Source organism: Xiphophorus hellerii, chromosome 8 (genome assembly GCF_003331165.1).
Source record: "Xiphophorus hellerii strain 12219 chromosome 8, Xiphophorus_hellerii-4.1, whole genome shotgun sequence".
Classification (NCBI taxonomy): Eukaryota; Metazoa; Chordata; class Actinopteri; order Cyprinodontiformes; family Poeciliidae; genus Xiphophorus; species Xiphophorus hellerii.
In genome coordinates, this window is record NC_045679.1 from 1,152,157 (window position 1) to 1,170,548 (window position 18,392).

At 41.9% G+C, this 18,392-nt stretch overlaps 1 protein-coding gene across 4 annotated transcripts in view; it reads left to right on the forward strand.

Moving 5' to 3' along the window:
• dcc (DCC netrin 1 receptor) overlaps nt 1-18,392 on the forward strand; it is a 156,617-nt gene that overhangs the window by 62,737 nt on the left and 75,488 nt on the right. For all 4 annotated transcript variants that reach the window (XM_032570623.1, XM_032570622.1, XM_032570626.1 and 1 more), the window contains exons 3-7: nt 6,227-6,514; nt 8,025-8,175; nt 8,973-9,109; nt 16,625-16,779; nt 17,615-17,735. In XM_032570623.1, coding sequence (XP_032426514.1) covers nt 6,227-6,514; nt 8,025-8,175; nt 8,973-9,109; nt 16,625-16,779; nt 17,615-17,735 — 852 coding nt within the window. The remainder of the gene's footprint in view (nt 1-6,226; nt 6,515-8,024; nt 8,176-8,972; nt 9,110-16,624; nt 16,780-17,614; nt 17,736-18,392) is intronic.

Here is an 18,392-nt window from a genome sequence, read left to right on the forward strand (position 1 = left end):
AAACCAGAGGAAAATGACAGCAGGGAAAAAACAGGAGATTTAACTGGAAAAACCGGAAAGGAAGAGAGCAGGAGGGTTTAAATACTGAGAGAGGGAACGCTGGAACCAAAGACCTGCAGCCTGTTAGCTGATTGGCTGATGGGTCGCAGCCTGTTATCTGATTGGCTGACGGGTCGCAGCCTGTTACCTGGTTGGCTGAAGGGTCACAGCCTGTTACCTGATTGGCTGACGGGTCGCAGCCTGTTACCTGATTGGCTGACGGGTCGCAGCCTGTTACCTGATTGGCTGACGGGTCGCAGCCTGTTATCTGATTGGCTGACGGGTCGCAGCCTGTTACCTGATTGGCTGACGGGTCGCAGCCTGTTACCTGATTGGCTGACAGGTCGCAGCCTGTTACCTGATTGGCTGACGGGTCGCAGCCTGTTACCTGATTGGCTGACGGGTCGCAGCCTGTTACCTGATTGGCTGACGGGTCGCAGCCTGTTACCTGATTGGCTGACGGGTCGCAGCCTGTTACCTGATTGGCTGACGGGTCGCAGCCTGTTGCTTGATTGGCTTTGTGTTGTTTAAAGCTATAAAAACACGGACCTGGAGCCGCTACTTGCCAAGTTAATCAAATCTAAAGTTTGCTGATGAGACTTGAAGCGAGTTTGGTGACGGCTCCACAGCCTGCCTCCTCAGTGAGCGGCTGCTGCAGGCGCAGGGTGATCCATACACAAACCGACAGCAGCTCAACTATATAATTTACATCAGCGTTCCCGTCGCCTCACATATGTGATGATGTCAGAGACGGCGCGCGGCGAGCGACCTTGGTGCGGCCGATGGATCCCTGGGCTCTTATTTGTCACAGCAGCAGGAGACGGTTCAGAGTTCAGCTTCACAGATTGCTCCTGTCAAGGTGGGACACAGGAAGCAGGAAGTGATTCAGACCAGCAGGAAATGGCCTCACAGGGTCACAACAAAACCCAGAATAAAAACTCTGCAGAAGGATTTACCTCCTTTCATATAAAAACATTTTATATGAAATGCTGTATTGAAACCTACATAGGGAATTATTTCTCTCTAACTATATATAGCAAGCCATGTTGTTGCTAAATAGAACCTGCTAGCTAATAGCACCATTAGCTATGCTAGCAGCTAACCTGCCAGTAACATGAAAGCAATAATTTAGTGAAAAATGTACAAATATTTCCCACTATATTTCTTTTTTCTAAGAATTGTAAGATTGTATATTTTCTTATATATTTCCTGCTTCTTGATTGGACTGTTAGTTATGTTAGCTGCTAGCTGCTAGCTTGCTAAACAGAGTGGTTTAGTGTAGAATTGAAGAAATTGATTGTTTATTATTTTCAAGCTTTATTGTATTTTAGTTTAAATACATAAAATGGAAGAGTGTGCTGCGTTCATGACATAAACGTAGACACCCTGCCTGTTGGTTGCAACATTAGCTGTGGCTAGCTGCTAGCTTGCTAAATAAGTAGAAGTTTAGTGTATAAAATTAAATAAAAATGTTTTATTATAGTATATTTTGTACTAGTGTGATGTATATTTTAATCTTAGTATATTAACTTTAAATATGCATATTCGTTCCTGTGTTACACTTTATTTGTTGACTAATAAGTGAGTAGCATCAGTAGCTCCGTTAGCAGCTAACTACGTAATCAGCAGTAAGAGCAGATGCAGAAATTAAATTGAAAATATAATCTGTTGTTCTGTATTTTTCCATGCTTTACCATTTGTTTAGTCTCACCTCTTTGTTTTATGAAAAACATGTAAATCTTGAGTTTAGCAAATATCCTTGCTAGCGCTGTTAGCAGCAGCTAACTGAGCGTAACAACGGAGGTCTGGAAGAAAGCAGCGCTTTACTGTTAGTTAGAAACACAACCTGGTTTTAATATAATATATATTAATATAATATAATGTTCTTTATTCTTTGTATTGATTTGAAGTTTTTAACTTTGATTTAGAAACTGTTTTAATAATGTTGGACAGGAAGCAGAAAGTTTTTATTTTATCATTTTGTGAATCAGCTGCTGGTTTAGTTCAGATCTTAAAATGTTTTAATTTTTGGTCATGGTGACAAAATAAACAATTAATAACTTATTGAGCTTTAAGTCATTAAGTTAATAAAATCACTACAGACTTTAGATAAAAGTGATATAAATATACATTTTGTTGGAGTTTCAGTTTTTAAATGAACACAGTTTAATTTCTAAATACATTTATTAATTTAATTAAAAATATCTGTAAGGATTTGACTTGTGTTTAATTCTAATAGAAATATTTAACAGATTAATAAACTATTTGGTTACATCATCTTTATTGACTCAGTGGTTGTAGTTACGTCTTAATGAGAATAAAATGGTGGAAATGTTCTCATCTGGAATAAATTAGGACACCAGATTATGTTCATAAATCATGTTTTTAAATGCAGAAGCTGCATTAATAATTCAGCGTCTGTTTGATCAGCGCTCCAACATTCCTGGTGGTTTCTGCTTGTTCTTATATAATCTGTTTTGTTTGACAAAGTTTAGAAAAAGTTATAATGAATGAATGAACTCCACTTTTTGTTAACCAGCGTTTTACATAATCAGGAACGTACAAATTTAACGCTGCAACATTTATTTCCGTTAAATCTTCCACTTTAGGACGGAGTCTCTGGTGGGACAAACAACTTACACTTTGAAACTTAATTTCTTTCTGTTAGTTTTTATGCCATAATCAGAGAAAAAACCTTCCAAGTAGTTTAAATGATTTACCTGAACATCAGGCTGTTAGTGGAGACAGAAACACGTTTTCATTCTTTTCTCTTCCTGCAGACACAACATCAGTCCTCATGTTTAGAAACAACTGAAACTTTCAGGTTTCTGTAGTTTTCATTCCTGAAACTCGGTGGGAACTTTCCAAAACTTTCAAGCTACGCATCAAAACATTCCAGAACTTATAAGGCACTTTTTATTTTCATTAATCCTTTGGATTAAAATGAATAGAGATTGAAAATCTCATTAATAAGAGCCACCTTGGCTGGACAGCAGCAGATTATTTTTGTTAAAGTAACTTTCTGAAAGCTTTTGAATAAATTGTGAATCTGAAGAATTATTTATTCAAGAAAATGAAAGATTATGTGTTTATAAATTTGTTTTAGAAGGAAAATAAAACATTTAACAATCAAAAGAACAGATTACAAAAGCAAAGTGAGGGAAAATGGTGACGGGTTGAAAGACAGACTGACGTTTGGTTCTGCAGATCAGATCCAGCAGCAGCAGATCTTTAAAGTTTCCTGGAAACGTTCTTCAGGTGACAGAAGGCTGATTTTCTAACCGTCTTTATGTGTCTCTGAAGGTTCAAACCCTTCAGATTTCAGCCTGATCTCCAGTTTCCAGCTGTAATAACTCACTTCAGATCGTTTGTCTTTAATAGTTCAGTTTTGTCTTGGACGGGTTCAGAGTTACCTGGTGACATGGTGAAGTAGAGCGCTGTATCACCTGCGAATCTAATCATAGGTTTTGTTATAACCTCAGCTACTGGGAGCATCTTAATATCTGCGACTTGTGCATGATTTTCCCTGAACTCCTCGAAGTTTCTTTCTAAAACTTCTCTGAAACTTTCCAAAACTTAAAAGTACAGCCAGTGTTTTGTGTTGCTACCAAAAAGAAAAGTAGAGCTGAGAGTTAAAACCTTAATAGTTGTTTCCAAATCAAGTTTCTGCAACAGAAAAATGGAAAGGCAAGAAAAACGTTAATAAGACACAATAACTATCAGCGATTTCCAGTGAAGACGGAGCTGGCAGGGAGGAGAGGAGGTTCCTGGATGTGATGAAGGATGCAGAGAGCTGGTTGGATGTCAGGAACGCCTGCAGGGAGCGTCTAAAAGAAGATTACATGAAAAAAACAGGCATTTAATAAATAATTTAATAGAATAATAAGCAGCAAAACGTTGTACCCCTTAGTCATGTTTTCTAATCACGCTCCCTGCTGCTTCCTGGTAGTCGTGACATTTTCTGCGAGTCCTGCTTTGGTTTTAAAGTAGCTGCTCACAGATAGCAGAACATTTTGTTTGCCAGAAACTCGTTTTGATGGAGCAGCCTGGATAAATGGGAAGCCTGTCAGATTTCATTTTTCCATTAAACGCAGTCGCATCGCCTGCTGTTTTTTTCATCAGATCTGATTCAATCACTTCATCCTGCTTTAAATCTCGCAGCAACACGCAGGAGAAAATAAACAGCTTTCATTAAAGTCCCGGCGCTCGGATTAATCCACCTGGAGACGCGTGTTGACATGAAACGAGCCGAGAGACGCCAGCTGTTGGCCGGCCGGACTCCGCCGACGCTGCTCCCACTTTCTGCTGCCGGTTTCATCTGGGAGTCCGACCCGGTCCGACCCGGCCTGACCCGGTCCGACCCGGCCTGTGTTCTGGTCTCCACACCTGCTGCTCCTCGCTCCAGCTCTGCCTTTGTAATCCGCCTGGTTCTGACCCGCCTCACCGCTGCAGCAGCAGCTCGGTACATCATGCGTTAGACTGGACCTGTTGAGCCAAATTCACATTTTTGGAAATTCTCTAAAAGCTGCAAAAACACAAAACTTTACCAAGTATCTCTTGTCAGGTTTCTGCTTCTTGAAATGAGACAAAACTAACTTACAAGTAACTTTTCAGCCAAAAACTCCTGAGTTTTTATGAAACAGTAAAAAGTAAAAGTTTCATTTGCAGATTATTTCATTTATAACAAGGGAGAAAAGTTTTATGAGTGGATTCATCTGCCAATATTAACAAATTATTCTCTTAAAATAAACTCATATTTCTTATTGAAAATTTACTTGTAAGCTATTCATACCTTATTTCAACTGTACTCAAATATTTGCATTAGAAACTAAATTATAATACTTTGTAAGATTTTGTGTTTTTGCAGTGCGAGCACTTAAAAACAACATCCAGTTTGTTTTATGGCTATAAATTAGTTTTTTGGTGTCTGGAAAATGAGCCGTTTCAAAAATATCCAGCCTCACAAATCAGCAGACAAATTGTTCCCTAGCAACCACAGCAGAGTTCCACCCGTTCCCTAGCAACCACAGCAGAGCTCCAGAATATTTTGTGAGCTGGTTTTTCTGCTGCATGCTCTGTACAATGGATGCTGGAAAAGCAGCCATTGTTTTCCAGCAGCCATTTTGTTGTTGTTGAATTTCCATCCAGAAACCTCTTGCTGCATTCTGGTTGGTTGTACTCGAGGCTCCACTTCTGCTTTTCAAAGCTGTACGATTGTATAACTGTGCATCTGTTTGCAGACATTTTCTCGTGGGAATGTAAACGTTGAGTTTGGGGGCGTGGCCAACAGCAGACTATTTGGATTTAAAGTGACAGAGCCCTAATCTGATTATGATTTCTGTGATAAAAATGTAACAAACATGTTTTGTGTGAACCGATCCTAACATGTTCAACCATAACAACCCACCTTAAAGTCACCAAGTTCCTGGACCTGAGACCACAGTAGTGGACTTCTGTTCTCCAGGTTGGTCCATAAATCATTACCAAGCCGATTTAGTTTATGTTCAGGGTTCAGGTGTCGGGTTCACATTAAAACCCCCGTCAGCCTGTCAGGCGTTTGGCGCTTCATCACAAAATAATAGAGAAATGAAGGTTGCTGAGTAACGTCCCGACCCGGTAGAAACAGCAGAATATTATCAGAAGTGGCAGAAAGAACCGCAGCAGCTCAGGTTCTCGGCTCGGTTTGGGATCAGAACTTAGGGAAACCTGGAGGAGAATCTGCCAAGCAAGTCAGAGACTGGAGACAGAAAATACCAAGAAAACTTTGTGTCAGTGTTGATGAATCTGCTTTCCACTGCTGACAACGTTCCATCGGACCGCAGAGGGAACCGCCCCATATTTAAAGGTCAGCTTCAGAACCCAACGCAGACAGAACTGGACCGATGAGGGAACTTTACAAAACGATCCGTTTAGACGTTTTCTGAAACCTAAAGTCTTTTTGTGGAACCAGCCGGTTACTTTCTAGAACTTACAGGATTCTTTACAGGAGCTGAAGGGGAACCTGGAACGGAACGTTTCAGAACTTACAGGAATCAACAGGTGCTTCAGAACCAGCAGGACACTTTCTAGAACTTAACGGTTCTGTCTGTGTGTCCGGGTCCGTTAATGGTTCTGTCTGTGTCTCCAGGTCCGTTAACGGTTCTGTCTGTGTCTCCAGGTCCGTTAACGGTTCTGTCTGTGTCTCCAGGTCCGTTGAGGGTGATCGTCCCCACCGAGTCGGTCTCGTCGTTCCTGGGCGACACCGCCCTGCTGCGCTGCGAGGTCTCTGGCGACCCGAGGCCCGTCATCCGCTGGCAGAAGAACCGGGAGGACCTGCCGCTCAGTTTCCAGCCCGAATCCCGGCTGGCGGTTCTGCCGTCCGGGTCGCTGCAGGTGAGCCGGGTCCAGCCGCCGGACTCAGCGACGTACCGCTGCCTGGCCGACAACCCGGGCAGCACCAGGACCGGGACGGACGCCGAACTCCGAGTTCTCCCAGGTAGAAAACACAGACTCAGGTTCCCTCCAGTCGGTTCTTCTCATTTGGACCTTTGTGGTTCTGTGGTTTTCTCTGAATGTTGTTTTTTTCCATATTTTCTCCTCTCTAGACTAAAATGGTTTTCAGTTAAAAGTTTCTCCAGAGTCTCGTTAATATTCATATTTATGTAAATAACTGATGACGCTCAGAAAGTTTTTAACTCCCAGTGATTTTAAGCTCTGATGCTTTTTATCTGCATAAATTTAACGATAAGCTGTTTTTCTCTGCGCTGAACATGAAACGCAAAGACGACAATCATCCAGGACTCGGAGTAATCCCACCACCTGGACGACCCGATGTTCCCCAGAATCTGATCAGAACCGGCTCAGAAACCCAAACTGACCTGCAAAGTGTCAAACATGGAGGCGATTTGAATGAAACTCGTCCTGCTGCTTTAACACGACGTTCAGATCAAACCAGCAGGAATCCTGTACTGGTTCCAGCCTGACCAGAACTCTGTCCTCATGTTTCCATTAATACCCAGCAGATATTAATACCCAGCAGATATTAATACCCAGCAGATATTAATACCCAGCAGAAACTACAGCTGCTGGAACCAAATGTTTTCCTTTCTAACTGAGACGCTGATGGAGAGAAATCTCCCATTTCTATGCTGATATTCTGGTTTACTCAGCAAACTGATTTAACATAATAACTGTGAAAATAGCAAGTAAATAAAATATCTACTGAATGAGAACCATCAGGAGAGCAGCTAACGTTTCTGCAGACCCCACACATGCTGGACACAAACTGTTTAGCCTTTTACCTGCAGGGCGGCGCTGCAGAGTCACTTTTCTGATTCACAACGGCATTAATTCAACTTTCTTCTTTTGTAAAAACACTATAAATACATATTTATAAAAAATAACTAGTGTTTTCTTTTTTACATGTAAAATGTCTGGAATATTAATGGAACCAAATTAATTTGTTGCTTTTTGATTAAACAAGATTCTGATAATATTGCAATAAATACATTAACCTCAAGGAAAACTGAGTAAATTAATACATAAATAATTTAAACGGTGAACTGAAATAAATATGCAATAAATAAGAAATTACAACAATAACCTGGCAAAATATGAGAATAAAGTCGTAATATTATGTCTTTATTCTCATATTATTTCATTGTTATTCTTGTACGACTTTATTACTGTATTATGGACTAATTATTACAACTTTATTCTAATAATATTATAACTTTATTATTTATATATTCTTTATTTTTATAATATTGGTTCCGTCATTCAAAATAAACAATATGTACAAATTTAAAGTTAAAAACTGAATCTGTGTCTAAACAAATAAAATAAAATCTAGAATAAATCAGAAGTTGTGGATCTGTCTTCACCTCCTCCTCCTCCTCCTGCTCCTCCTCCTCCTGCTCCTCCTCCTCCTCCTCCTCCTCCTGCTCCTCCTCCTCCTCCTCCTCCTCCTCCTCCTACTCCTCCTGCTCCTCCTCTCTGTGTTTCAGAACCTGGGCTCAGCAGGAACCTGCAGTTCCTCCAGCGTCCGTCCAGAGTAACGGCCCTCCTGGGAACAGACGCCGTGCTGGAATGTTCCGCCTCTGGTTACCCGACTCCCAGCATCCAGTGGAGGAGAGGAGAGGAGGTGATCCAGAGCTGGTGGGTGTTTCTGGAGGAGCCGCGGTCCGACAACAAACACAACATCTGCAGGTCGACTGGAGGATGAAAGTGTGAAAAATATATTCCTGAGTTTGGTTTCTAACTGAACGAAGCGCCAAGAGTCAGAGGTCGATGGTCTGAACGATGTTCAGCTCAACGAAGATGTTCCAACTCTACAGAACCCAGAACCCAGAACCCAACAACTTATTGATTATTTATGAACAGATGAAGCCAAACATTCCCTCTGTGGCCCATCAGCTGTTGAATCCAGAGGATTAAGATAAATCTGTGGCCAGTTTGGCTTTCTGTCGGTTTAAAACCGAATCCTGAAGGTTTCGGTTTGTTTCCTTTGTTCAGGAAACGTTGAACTTTTCACAATCTGGAAACCTGCAGGAGAAACAAACGTAGAGAAATTCCTTTAGCTTCAACGATTGAGGAGATTTTTAATCATATCAGGTTTTTACAGGTTTGGATAAAAGTCAGTTTTAGACAGGAAGTCTGTTCGTCCCGATAGAGACTCAGATCATGTCTATAAATTAAAACCTTATTCATTTTAAAAATGTTGTAAATCTTGTCATGGCAGAATTATTTACTCATTTATTCCATGTAGTTTATTTTTCTCATGAGACTTTCTGTTGATTACATTTTGTGACTTGAAGTGGACGAGGCTACCGCTAACTAGCCGCTAACTAGCCGCTAACTAGCCACTAATAATCATGCTATGGGTAATAATTATTCTCGCTGCTCTGTGGAGTAAAAGCCGTTTTTAATGTCCGGTAAATGATTCTGGTTTTCAGGAACAAGAAGTTCTCCCTGCTAGCAGGCAGTAACCTGATCATCAGAACCGTCACCGACGACGACTCCGGCGCCTACAGCTGCACGGCTGCCAACAAGAACCAGAACATCACGGCGCAGGCAGAACTCAGCGTCCAAGGTGAGGCGAGCAGAACCACGAGTCGGACCCAAAAGAACCACGAATGAAAAGTTCTCCAACCGGGTCAACCAGAACCGAGCGCTGTTTCCTTCCGGAGGTTCTGAGAAATACAACATGGTGGCACCAACAGAACCGGGTCGATGGTACCGACCCAAAAAATAAACAAATACAGAAAAAACTGGAGAAAAATATTTAAATTTACTGGATTTGGATGAAAAAATTAACAGATTAAATTCGATTCATGCAAAATTTTGAAATAAAATATTAAATACATGATTGGATTAATTTTATTTACATAAAATAAATAATAATATAAATAATAATAATGATTCTGAGTAAATCTAAACATGTAAGGAGATGAAGTGAAAAGTGTTTCAGGTGGATGTGAGGCGTGGAGCGGCAGGAAGCCTGCGGGGCGCCGCGACCCGGCGCCACAGCCCGGTGCCGCAGCCCGGCGCCGTGACCCGCGTCACGACCCGGTGCCGCGGCCCGCAGCCCGGTGCCGCAGCCCGACGCCGTGACCCGCATCACGACCCGGCGCTGCGGCCCACAGCATGGCGCCATAGCCCGGCGCCGTGACCCGCATCACGACCCGGTGCCGCAGCCCACAGCCCGGCGCCGCAGCCCGGCGCCATGCGTCGCGCTCTGTGTGTTTCCAGCGTTAATCTGAGGCAGCAGACAGGAGGAAACGATCGGCAGCGTCAGAATCTGCTGAAAAAGCTTCGCTTCATAAATGAAACACAGATTGTTGCCGACAGCACATCTGTTCTCCTGCTGCATTAAAATATTTCATCTTTTATGATACTTAGCTCTGATAACTGGTGGGATTTCCTCTGTGACCTTGCTCTCCTGCACGGAGGCGTCATTCTGCCGTAATGAAGGTTTGGGACGTGATTCCTGGGAGCGCCATCAGATTTCCATCTGCCGCCGTAATGAGAGGCGGCCATGTTTGTTCTGAGAGCTCAAAGCAAACAGAAGCAGCTGCTGTTTGTTCACTGAGGAGCAAAACTGATGGCTCACCTGCAGGCGCCGCTCCCAGCGGGGACAGCGTCCAACTTTGTCTCACCGTGTGAAACTGTGTTCCACAGCGTCCCACTGTCTCCCTGTGTCTCCCAGTGTGTCCCAGTGCGTCTCACTGTCTCCCAGTGTCTCCCAGTGTGTTCCAGTGTCTCCCTGTGTGTCCCACTGTCTCCCAGTGTCTCCCAGTGTGTCCCACTGTCTCCCAGTGTCATACTGCATCTACCCGTGTCTCGTTGCATTTCGCGTCTTTATCTACATATTTTAGTAAAGAAAAACAGAAAGAGATTAAATCTGCGATCACATCTGTCAGTCTGTCCATAAGTCTTAAAATTCGGATCACAAGATGTCTTAATTTTTAAGACATTTGAAAAACAAAAAAGTAATTTGGTCTTAAATATATTAATCCCAGTTAGGCTGACTAGCTTTAATTGGCCTAACTAGTACTGCAAAAGCTGTTATAAACTCGCCGTTAGTTATGTTAGCTTTTTATTAAGCTAGTTAGGCTAACGTTAAAACAAGCTAGCTACATCTTTATGGACATAAAAACGCTAGCTAGCAATCCTTTTAGATGCAAAGAAGCTGGTTAACTAGTTAGCTAGTTAACTAGTTAGCTAGTTGGTTCTTTTACATCCATCAGGTGTAAGTCCAGAGTTCTGTCCAGATGGATGGACTTTGTTTTCATGTCGACTCATTTCTGTTGAGAAGACAAAGAGTTTTAAGAAACAGAATCATCTGGATTTTCACGTCTTGCTGCAGCAGTCAGGTTTTCCGTCCAGGAAGTTTTGTTTTCTCTGCTGTAACACAGAAGATCCTCCAACATTGAATTCTGTCTTAAGTTTAATTCCAGGTGGCATTAAACTGGACTTACTGGGACCAATAGATCCGGGTCGGAGCCGGCGGGTTGACTGTAATCTGAGTGACTGTCCTCATGTAGAAACACAAGCTGCTGTTAAACACTTCCAGCTGTAAACCTTTTAAAAACAGCCTGATTTAGACCAAACTGCTCACCATGGGAACACGTTGATGTTTCTTTTCCTTCGGCTGCTTTCAGTTTGTCTTCAAACAGCTGAATTTATTCTCTACGGCACAAAAAACTGATGTTTATCATCATGGAGCCGCGTCTGCTTTGACAAACTCTGGAAGTTTGGAGAGGAGAATTAAAAAGTCTGAGGAAGTGAGTAAATGTGCTGCTGGTCCCTGTGTGATCCATTCATTTAAATATTGTTTTAATTTGACATATCAGAGCGTTGATGATGTCATAACGGGCCTCCAGCTTTCCTCCCTCTTTGTCTTTTATCTCCGTTTCCCTCGTCTGCAAACTAAACACACGAGGAGCCGAAGCGTTGCCGTCGGTTTCTGCACCAAACAGAGCCGTCTGCAGATCGCCACGGCGACGCTGATGTATGGAGATGTGTGCGCTGCGACTCCGCAGGGCGTTGACCATCATTGCGTGATTAGGATAATAAATGTGTGTGTTGTTTCCGTGGTAATGAGCGCATCCCGCCTCATTAGCCGGTTCCTGTTAGCGGAGTTAATGAAATCTGAGGCGGACTGACTCAGCATCTCCGCCATCCGTCATTCCCCGCCGCCGTCAGCATTCCTCTGAAACGGCCGAGTTTGACTCCAAATCCTCTGGTGACACCAGAGCAGCTGAACCCGCCTGCAGCAGAGGGACAGGAACCGGGCCGAACATTCAGCTACTCTTCAGATGATGACGGTGACTCGGGTCCCATGATTCTCTAAATAATCTTCAAGCATTTTACAACACTTAATTATTCACATAAAACTATTCAGAAACCTCTGAGGTCCAAATCCAGCCACCAGCAGCAGCAGCAGCAGCAGCATGTGGCCTGAAGCGCCGCAGTGCAGCAGGGAATGTGACCCACTTCTCAGTCTGAACGCACCAAAAAATCACAATTAAATCAAATATTAATCCAGTTGTTTTCACAGTGTCTGAAATGTTGCGTCACATTTTATCTGACGTTTCGATGTGGTTCTGCACCAGCAGAAACCAAACGCTGTAAATCCAAACTCTGACTGAAGCGACGTTCCTTCGTCTTATGATTTTATTATCTGTCAGAAATTTTTAGATTAAACTCATAATTATGTATTATTTCAGAAAAATGCAGAGATCTGTTGATCTTAATGAATTGAGTGATCGCATAGAACTGGAGGAACTCAGTGGAGACGTCTTAGTGCTAGCACAGCAGCTAGCATGTTAGCTGTTAGCTAATACTTCTGGTTTTGGGGTTCAGCCAATGAGAGCCGAGGAATATAAATGGTGCTACCTGATTGGCTGTTTGGGAAACGGCATCCAAACTCCGTCTGGGTGTTTCAGCTTCAGCTGCCTTTTATTTTGAAAAATCCTTCAATAGGAGAACAGATATTTATCTGTCTGTCTTCTTCTGGTGCAGAATTAAATCACATGTCTTTTTCCCCAAACGGGCGCGGCTCAGCGCAGCAGGTCGGTCTATGGGTCGGTCTGCAGGTCAGTCTGCAGGTTGGTCTGCAGGTCAGTCTGCAGGTCAGTCTGCAGGTCTGCCTGCGGGTCAGTCTGCAGGTCTGTCTGCAGGTCTGCCTGCGGGTCAGTCTGCAGGTCTGTCTGCGGGTCAGTCTGCAGGTCGGTCTGCGGGTCAGTCTGCAGGTCTGTCTGCGGGTCAGTCTGCAGGTCGGTCTGCAGGTCAGTCTGCAGGTCGGTCTGCGGGTCAGTCTGCAGGTTGGTCTGCAGGTCAGTCTGCGGGTCAGTCTGCAGGTCAGTCTGCAGGTCGGTCTGCAGGTCGGTCTGCGGGTCAGTCTGCCCAGTCGGTGTTTTGTTCTGTCAGGAATCTGAAACATCTGCAGCGTTTCCAGACGGGATGGAAACACAAAGTCCTGTAAAAACTTTAACGTCATGATGGAAGGACAGAGAGGAACTTCTTCACCTTCAGCTGCTTTCATTTAGGACCAGGAACAAGTGGGGGAGGGGAAAAAATGAGATTTAATTTTTCCATCCTGAAATTCTCTGGATTGTGTCAAACTGCAGCCATTTCTGTTCAGTAGAAAAATCTACTGGCAGATCAGAGATTACAGACTGTGAGGTTGATTTGTTTGTCCAAACGTCACAAATAGTTTTTAACTATCGAGATCAGAATCATTAATACACAAATTAAATTAATTTGTGCAAAATTAAAATCTACATAAAGAAATAACAAAATAAATCACTGCAAAACTATTCCAGCCAAATTAAAAACAAAATAAATGAAGCAAATAAACTTTAAACATAAATCATTTACATTTTAATTAATTCACCTGGCCTAGTTCAAGCACATATCCAAACCTGTTTTAGTTTTATAAGGAAGCATAATTTAATGCTTCTGGAGTCTGTTGTCCTGCTTCCAGCTGCAGATTAAATCTGTTCAGAGTGTTTAATCCGTGCAGCAGCAGCTTTTGCTCTTTTTTACTTTATTTTTTATGATTTTTTAAACTCTGCTGCAGGTTTTTAATGCCTCTCTATGGAAGCTGATGAATCAAATCAAGCCGGCCAATCCTTTGTCCTGTAATCTCAGTAATCCAGGATTGAAACTCTGGAGTCACAGAGGGAGAGAAACGGGAAATCTTCACTCCTGGGCCTGAATATTTACCAAAACCAACAGCAGAACATCACTTCCTGTTTATGAATTGAAGTTTCATTTATGACCAGAACGTTTTTGTTTTCATGCTTTAATTCCAGTTTTATTTTCTCCACTTGACTCGTTTCTCTATATATTTGTCTTTGTTTTACTTTTCCTGATTTCTGCCTGATATTTAATATTTTTTTGATCCAGATTTTTCCTGGTTTTTCTTGAATCTGTTCCGGTTTTATCCTCATTTTACTCTCATCTTATTCTTGTTTTATTTTCCCATTTTTATTCTAAATTCTTTCAGATTTTTTGTGAAAGACTCAAAAACAATTTCATTTGCAGAGCAGCATGTTTGTCTAAATAAAATTCTGTTCTAGTTTTTCAGATGCTGCTTTGCAGCAGTGAAGTTTCTGAATCTTCCTGATTTTTCATTAATTTAATCTTTATTTTATGTCACTTTTATCTTTTTTTCTAGTTTTTATCCCAGTTTAGTTGTGGTAGGCACGGTGGTGGCGGCGCAGGGATGTGGGCTGCTCTAAGTGGATCATGAACTGTTTCTGCTCGGTGTCAGTGAATGTTATCAGAGTGAGCGCTCTTTACCTCTGAGGATCTCTGAGCAGAGTTAGTCCTTCACATCTGAGTCAGAGCAAAGTTACAGCCCATTAACCCTTTCACCGCCCTGACACACACACTCTGCACGGGGTGTGTGGGGGTGTGCGTGTGTGTGTGCATACACTTAATGACTAATAGTTTCAGCCGCTGGTTTAAGTGCAGATTTAAAAAAACGCTTAAGAAATGTCTGCTGTGTGTGTGTGTGATTGTCCTTCACTGAATGCTGGTGTCTTACACACACGCCCACACACCTACACACACACCCCTACACACACACACAGCAGATGTTCATGGGGCTGATTTCCATCTGAATGCAGAGTGGAAGTTATTAGCGCAGCATCACTGATGGCGCTGTGTGTGTGTGTGTGTGTGTGTAGGGGTGTGTTCCAGTACAAAGGGAGGATGTTTTGCTCATTCTTTACGTTTTGCTCGTTATCTCGTCCTTTTTACCGTTATTATTCCTCTTTGTGCTGCAGATGATGATCCAGTTTTATCTCAGTCAGAACCTGGTTCTGGTTCTGGTTCTGGTCCCGGTTCTGGTTCTGGTTCTGTTTGCATATTCCTGGCAGATGTTTCTGCAGGAAGCAGCAGCTTTATGATATTTTTATTTTGGCCTCAGAACAAACATGTTGATGGAAATGACATCATCAGGATTGTTATCTGCTGTCGACCAATCAGGGATTTCCGCTAAAATATAAATTATTATCTTTAAATCTGACATAACTGGAGCACAAATGAGCATAAAGAGGGAATCTCTCAGCGCTGTAAAATATTAGGTTATTTATAAGTAAATGAATCATTTTCTATTAATTTAACTTTTAAAAACATAAAATGTTGATTTTTATCAACGCTGGAGGCTCCATTCAGGCAAATTAAGGTCTAAAAGTGTCCTAGTTAAAGTCTGGACTTAAATCTAATGCTGATTCTGAGCAGAGCAGGTCAAAGGTCATCCATGATGATGCTAACCCTTAAAGCTGCAGTATGTAGCTTTAATAAAAATATATTTCTACATATTTGTTGACTCTGTCATGATGAGACAGATGATGTGACTAGAAACAACCAATCAGAGCCAGGAGGCGGGGCTTAACGCTGTCAATCATCTCTATGAGGCTCATGAATGCTAATGCTAGTTAGCATAGCCGCTGATGACGGCGGATAAACGGTTTTCCTGTAACGGCGAGTCGATCAGGAGGAAATAAAAACTATTTTCCTCCTTAGAGATTATAATAAACATAATAATGAGATTTTAACACCGTAGTGTTTTTATCCTCTTAAAGTAAACAATGCAGTTAAAAACTGTAACATGTTTGCATTTAAACCCAGAGTCTGGCAGCATTAACTGAGTATTATTAGTCGTTGTTGCTCAGCTATCGTCTCCAGAGCTGCTCCGGTTTCCCGCGGCGCTCCGGGTCGTGTTTATCCGTGTTTAGAAGCGACACGCTGACAGAACCTCTGAGACGTTCCCGTTGCTGTCAGGAAGGTTTTGACGCTCGCACCGCCACTGGAGGCCTTTCAGCCTGATGGGGCTAAAAATGGCCGCCGCCTCACATCTCCTCTCACCAACCTGGAGGCGACAGCTCAACCCGACTCGGTCCTGTTTACAACCTACTGATCCGAGTGACACCTGAACGCCTCGCCCCTCCCCCTCCTGTTGCTGCTGCTGCACAGATTATTACATCAAACTGATGAAAAATCTTGTTCAACCTGGAGATGTTACATTTAGTCCGTGTTTTTTCCGCCTAACAACAAAACATTATTGTCCACTAAGAGCAGCTACTGTAACATATTTTTACTGAAGTAAAAAATATCCGTCCAAGAAATTACTGAATCATTTGATAAAACTCAAGTACTGAGTAACTGATCAAATGATCAATCATTTAATATTTAAAATTTACATCATCAGACGGAGCAAAATATGAAGTTAAGTGGAAATTTTATTATTTTAAGGACGAAAATGACAATAATTCATATAAATAACAAAATCCGGCAAAACTCATTTTTCCTAATCAGTTTCTTTCAATAAAAACTTTTGAAACTTTAACAGAAGCTGCAGCAGTGTGTCTGCAGGCTCTGCTGATGGGGCATGATTGACAGCGCTAAGCCCCGCCCCCTGGCTCTGATTGGTTGTTTGTCGTTAGCAGCTTAATTTGTACTGGTTTCAACAAATATGTAAAAAATGTTTAGCAGAAATAAACCTTCTTTACCTCCTTCTCTCGCGCGGCAGCCATCTTTTTTGTTTGTGTTGGTGAACGCTGTCCTCTGATTGGCCGCCTGTTTGTCGCAGTTCCTCCCCAGTTCCTGAACTACCCGACCAACAGCTACGCCTACGAGGCGACCGACATCGAGCTGGAGTGCGCCGTGACGGGGAACCCGCTGCCGGCCGTCCGCTGGATGAAGAACGGAGAGGAAGTCATTCCCAGCGACTACTTCCAGATCGTAGTGAGTTCCAGTTCTGGTTCCCTCCTGGTTCCACTGCAGAATAAAAACATTCATCAGTCATACCTGCAGCCTTGTGACCAGGATTAATCCCAAAGAGTCTCATTCTGGTTTCCAAGCTGCTCTCACAACCGAAACGTTTAGAAATGAATAAATGCCTCCAAATAAAACAATAAATAAATAAAATAGAATAAAGTAAAATAAAAAATCACTAAAGACTATTAAAGGTTTTTGGTATTTCTGTAAAAAATTAAAAAAAAAATGCAATAAAATGAATAAAATGTTAAAAATCCCTAAAAATAATAAAATAAAAAATTTCCCACAAACTATAACATGATGTTGGTGTTTCTGTAAGAGGTAAAATAAAAAGGCAAATACAAAAAAATAAATAAATAAAATGTAATGAAATAAATGGCCACAGAATATTAAAGGTTTTTGATATTTCTGTAAAAATGAATATAAAGAGGAATGAATATGAAATTGAAAACTCATTAATTAATTTCTGTAAAATAAAATTAAAAGATTCTGATAAAAGAACCAAAGCTGATTAAAAACAAAACATAAAGTTTTATCTGTGACAAACCTCATTTATGTTTTCCATCCATAAATGTGCAGCTGCAGGTTTATTAAGAATATTTCTAACTAGTGGAAACATGAAACTGTGGAGGGATTTCAGCTCCGAGGACGAAAAATACAAATCATTTCAAGGTTTAAAAATGTCTGGGAAGAGAGAGAAGAAAAAACAGATTCAACCTTTTTAATCCGTCAGCAGAAACAAACTGAAGCAGCGTAAAAATGAATAACAGAAAAATGATTTTATTAAATTTTTCTGTTTCAGGACGGAACCAACCTGCAGATTCTGGGTTTGGTGAAATCAGATGAAGGATTTTATCAGTGTGTCGCTGAAAACTCAGCAGGCGGCGCTCAGGCCATGGCCCAGCTGCTGCTCCGAGAGCCAGGTAGGACGGACACACACACACACACACACACACACCCACACACACCCACACACACACACCCACACACACCTGGACCCAACCGGCCTGCAGCTCCATCACCATCTCTTCCTCATTATTTATAAAGTTTTCACTCATTTTCAGTCTTTGTTTCTCTCGGCGTGTAAAAGATGCCTGACATTCTGACGGTTCCTGAAGGCAACATTTCAGTCCAGGATGTTTCTGAGTTATTCTGGGAAAGTTTTTTAAATATTCTGGAAGGTATTTAGTGACTCCTGGTTAGTTTCAGGACCTGATTCAAGCCAAACAGACGTTAGCCGTGTGTTTCTGTGTTCATTTTAAAGTGTCGCTTTAGAAAAAGTTGATGAAAACAGCAAAATTCAAAATAACTTCCTTAATTTCAATTAGCAGCTTTTGGAGAAATGTAAATGTTCCCATCCACTGCTGGGTCTCTGCCTTACCAGAGGCTTCAAACTGTGAAATGCTAGTTAGCATCTTCACTTCCTGTTTATTACCAGCGTCACCATCTGATGACATCACGTTGATTTATTAAACCAGTAGATAGAAAAACTCTTGATTCACTTTTTATTTTAAAAGCTCAAGTTCGAGCCTCCAGCTCGGAGGCGAGTATCTCGTTACCTCCACAAAAACAGCCCATAA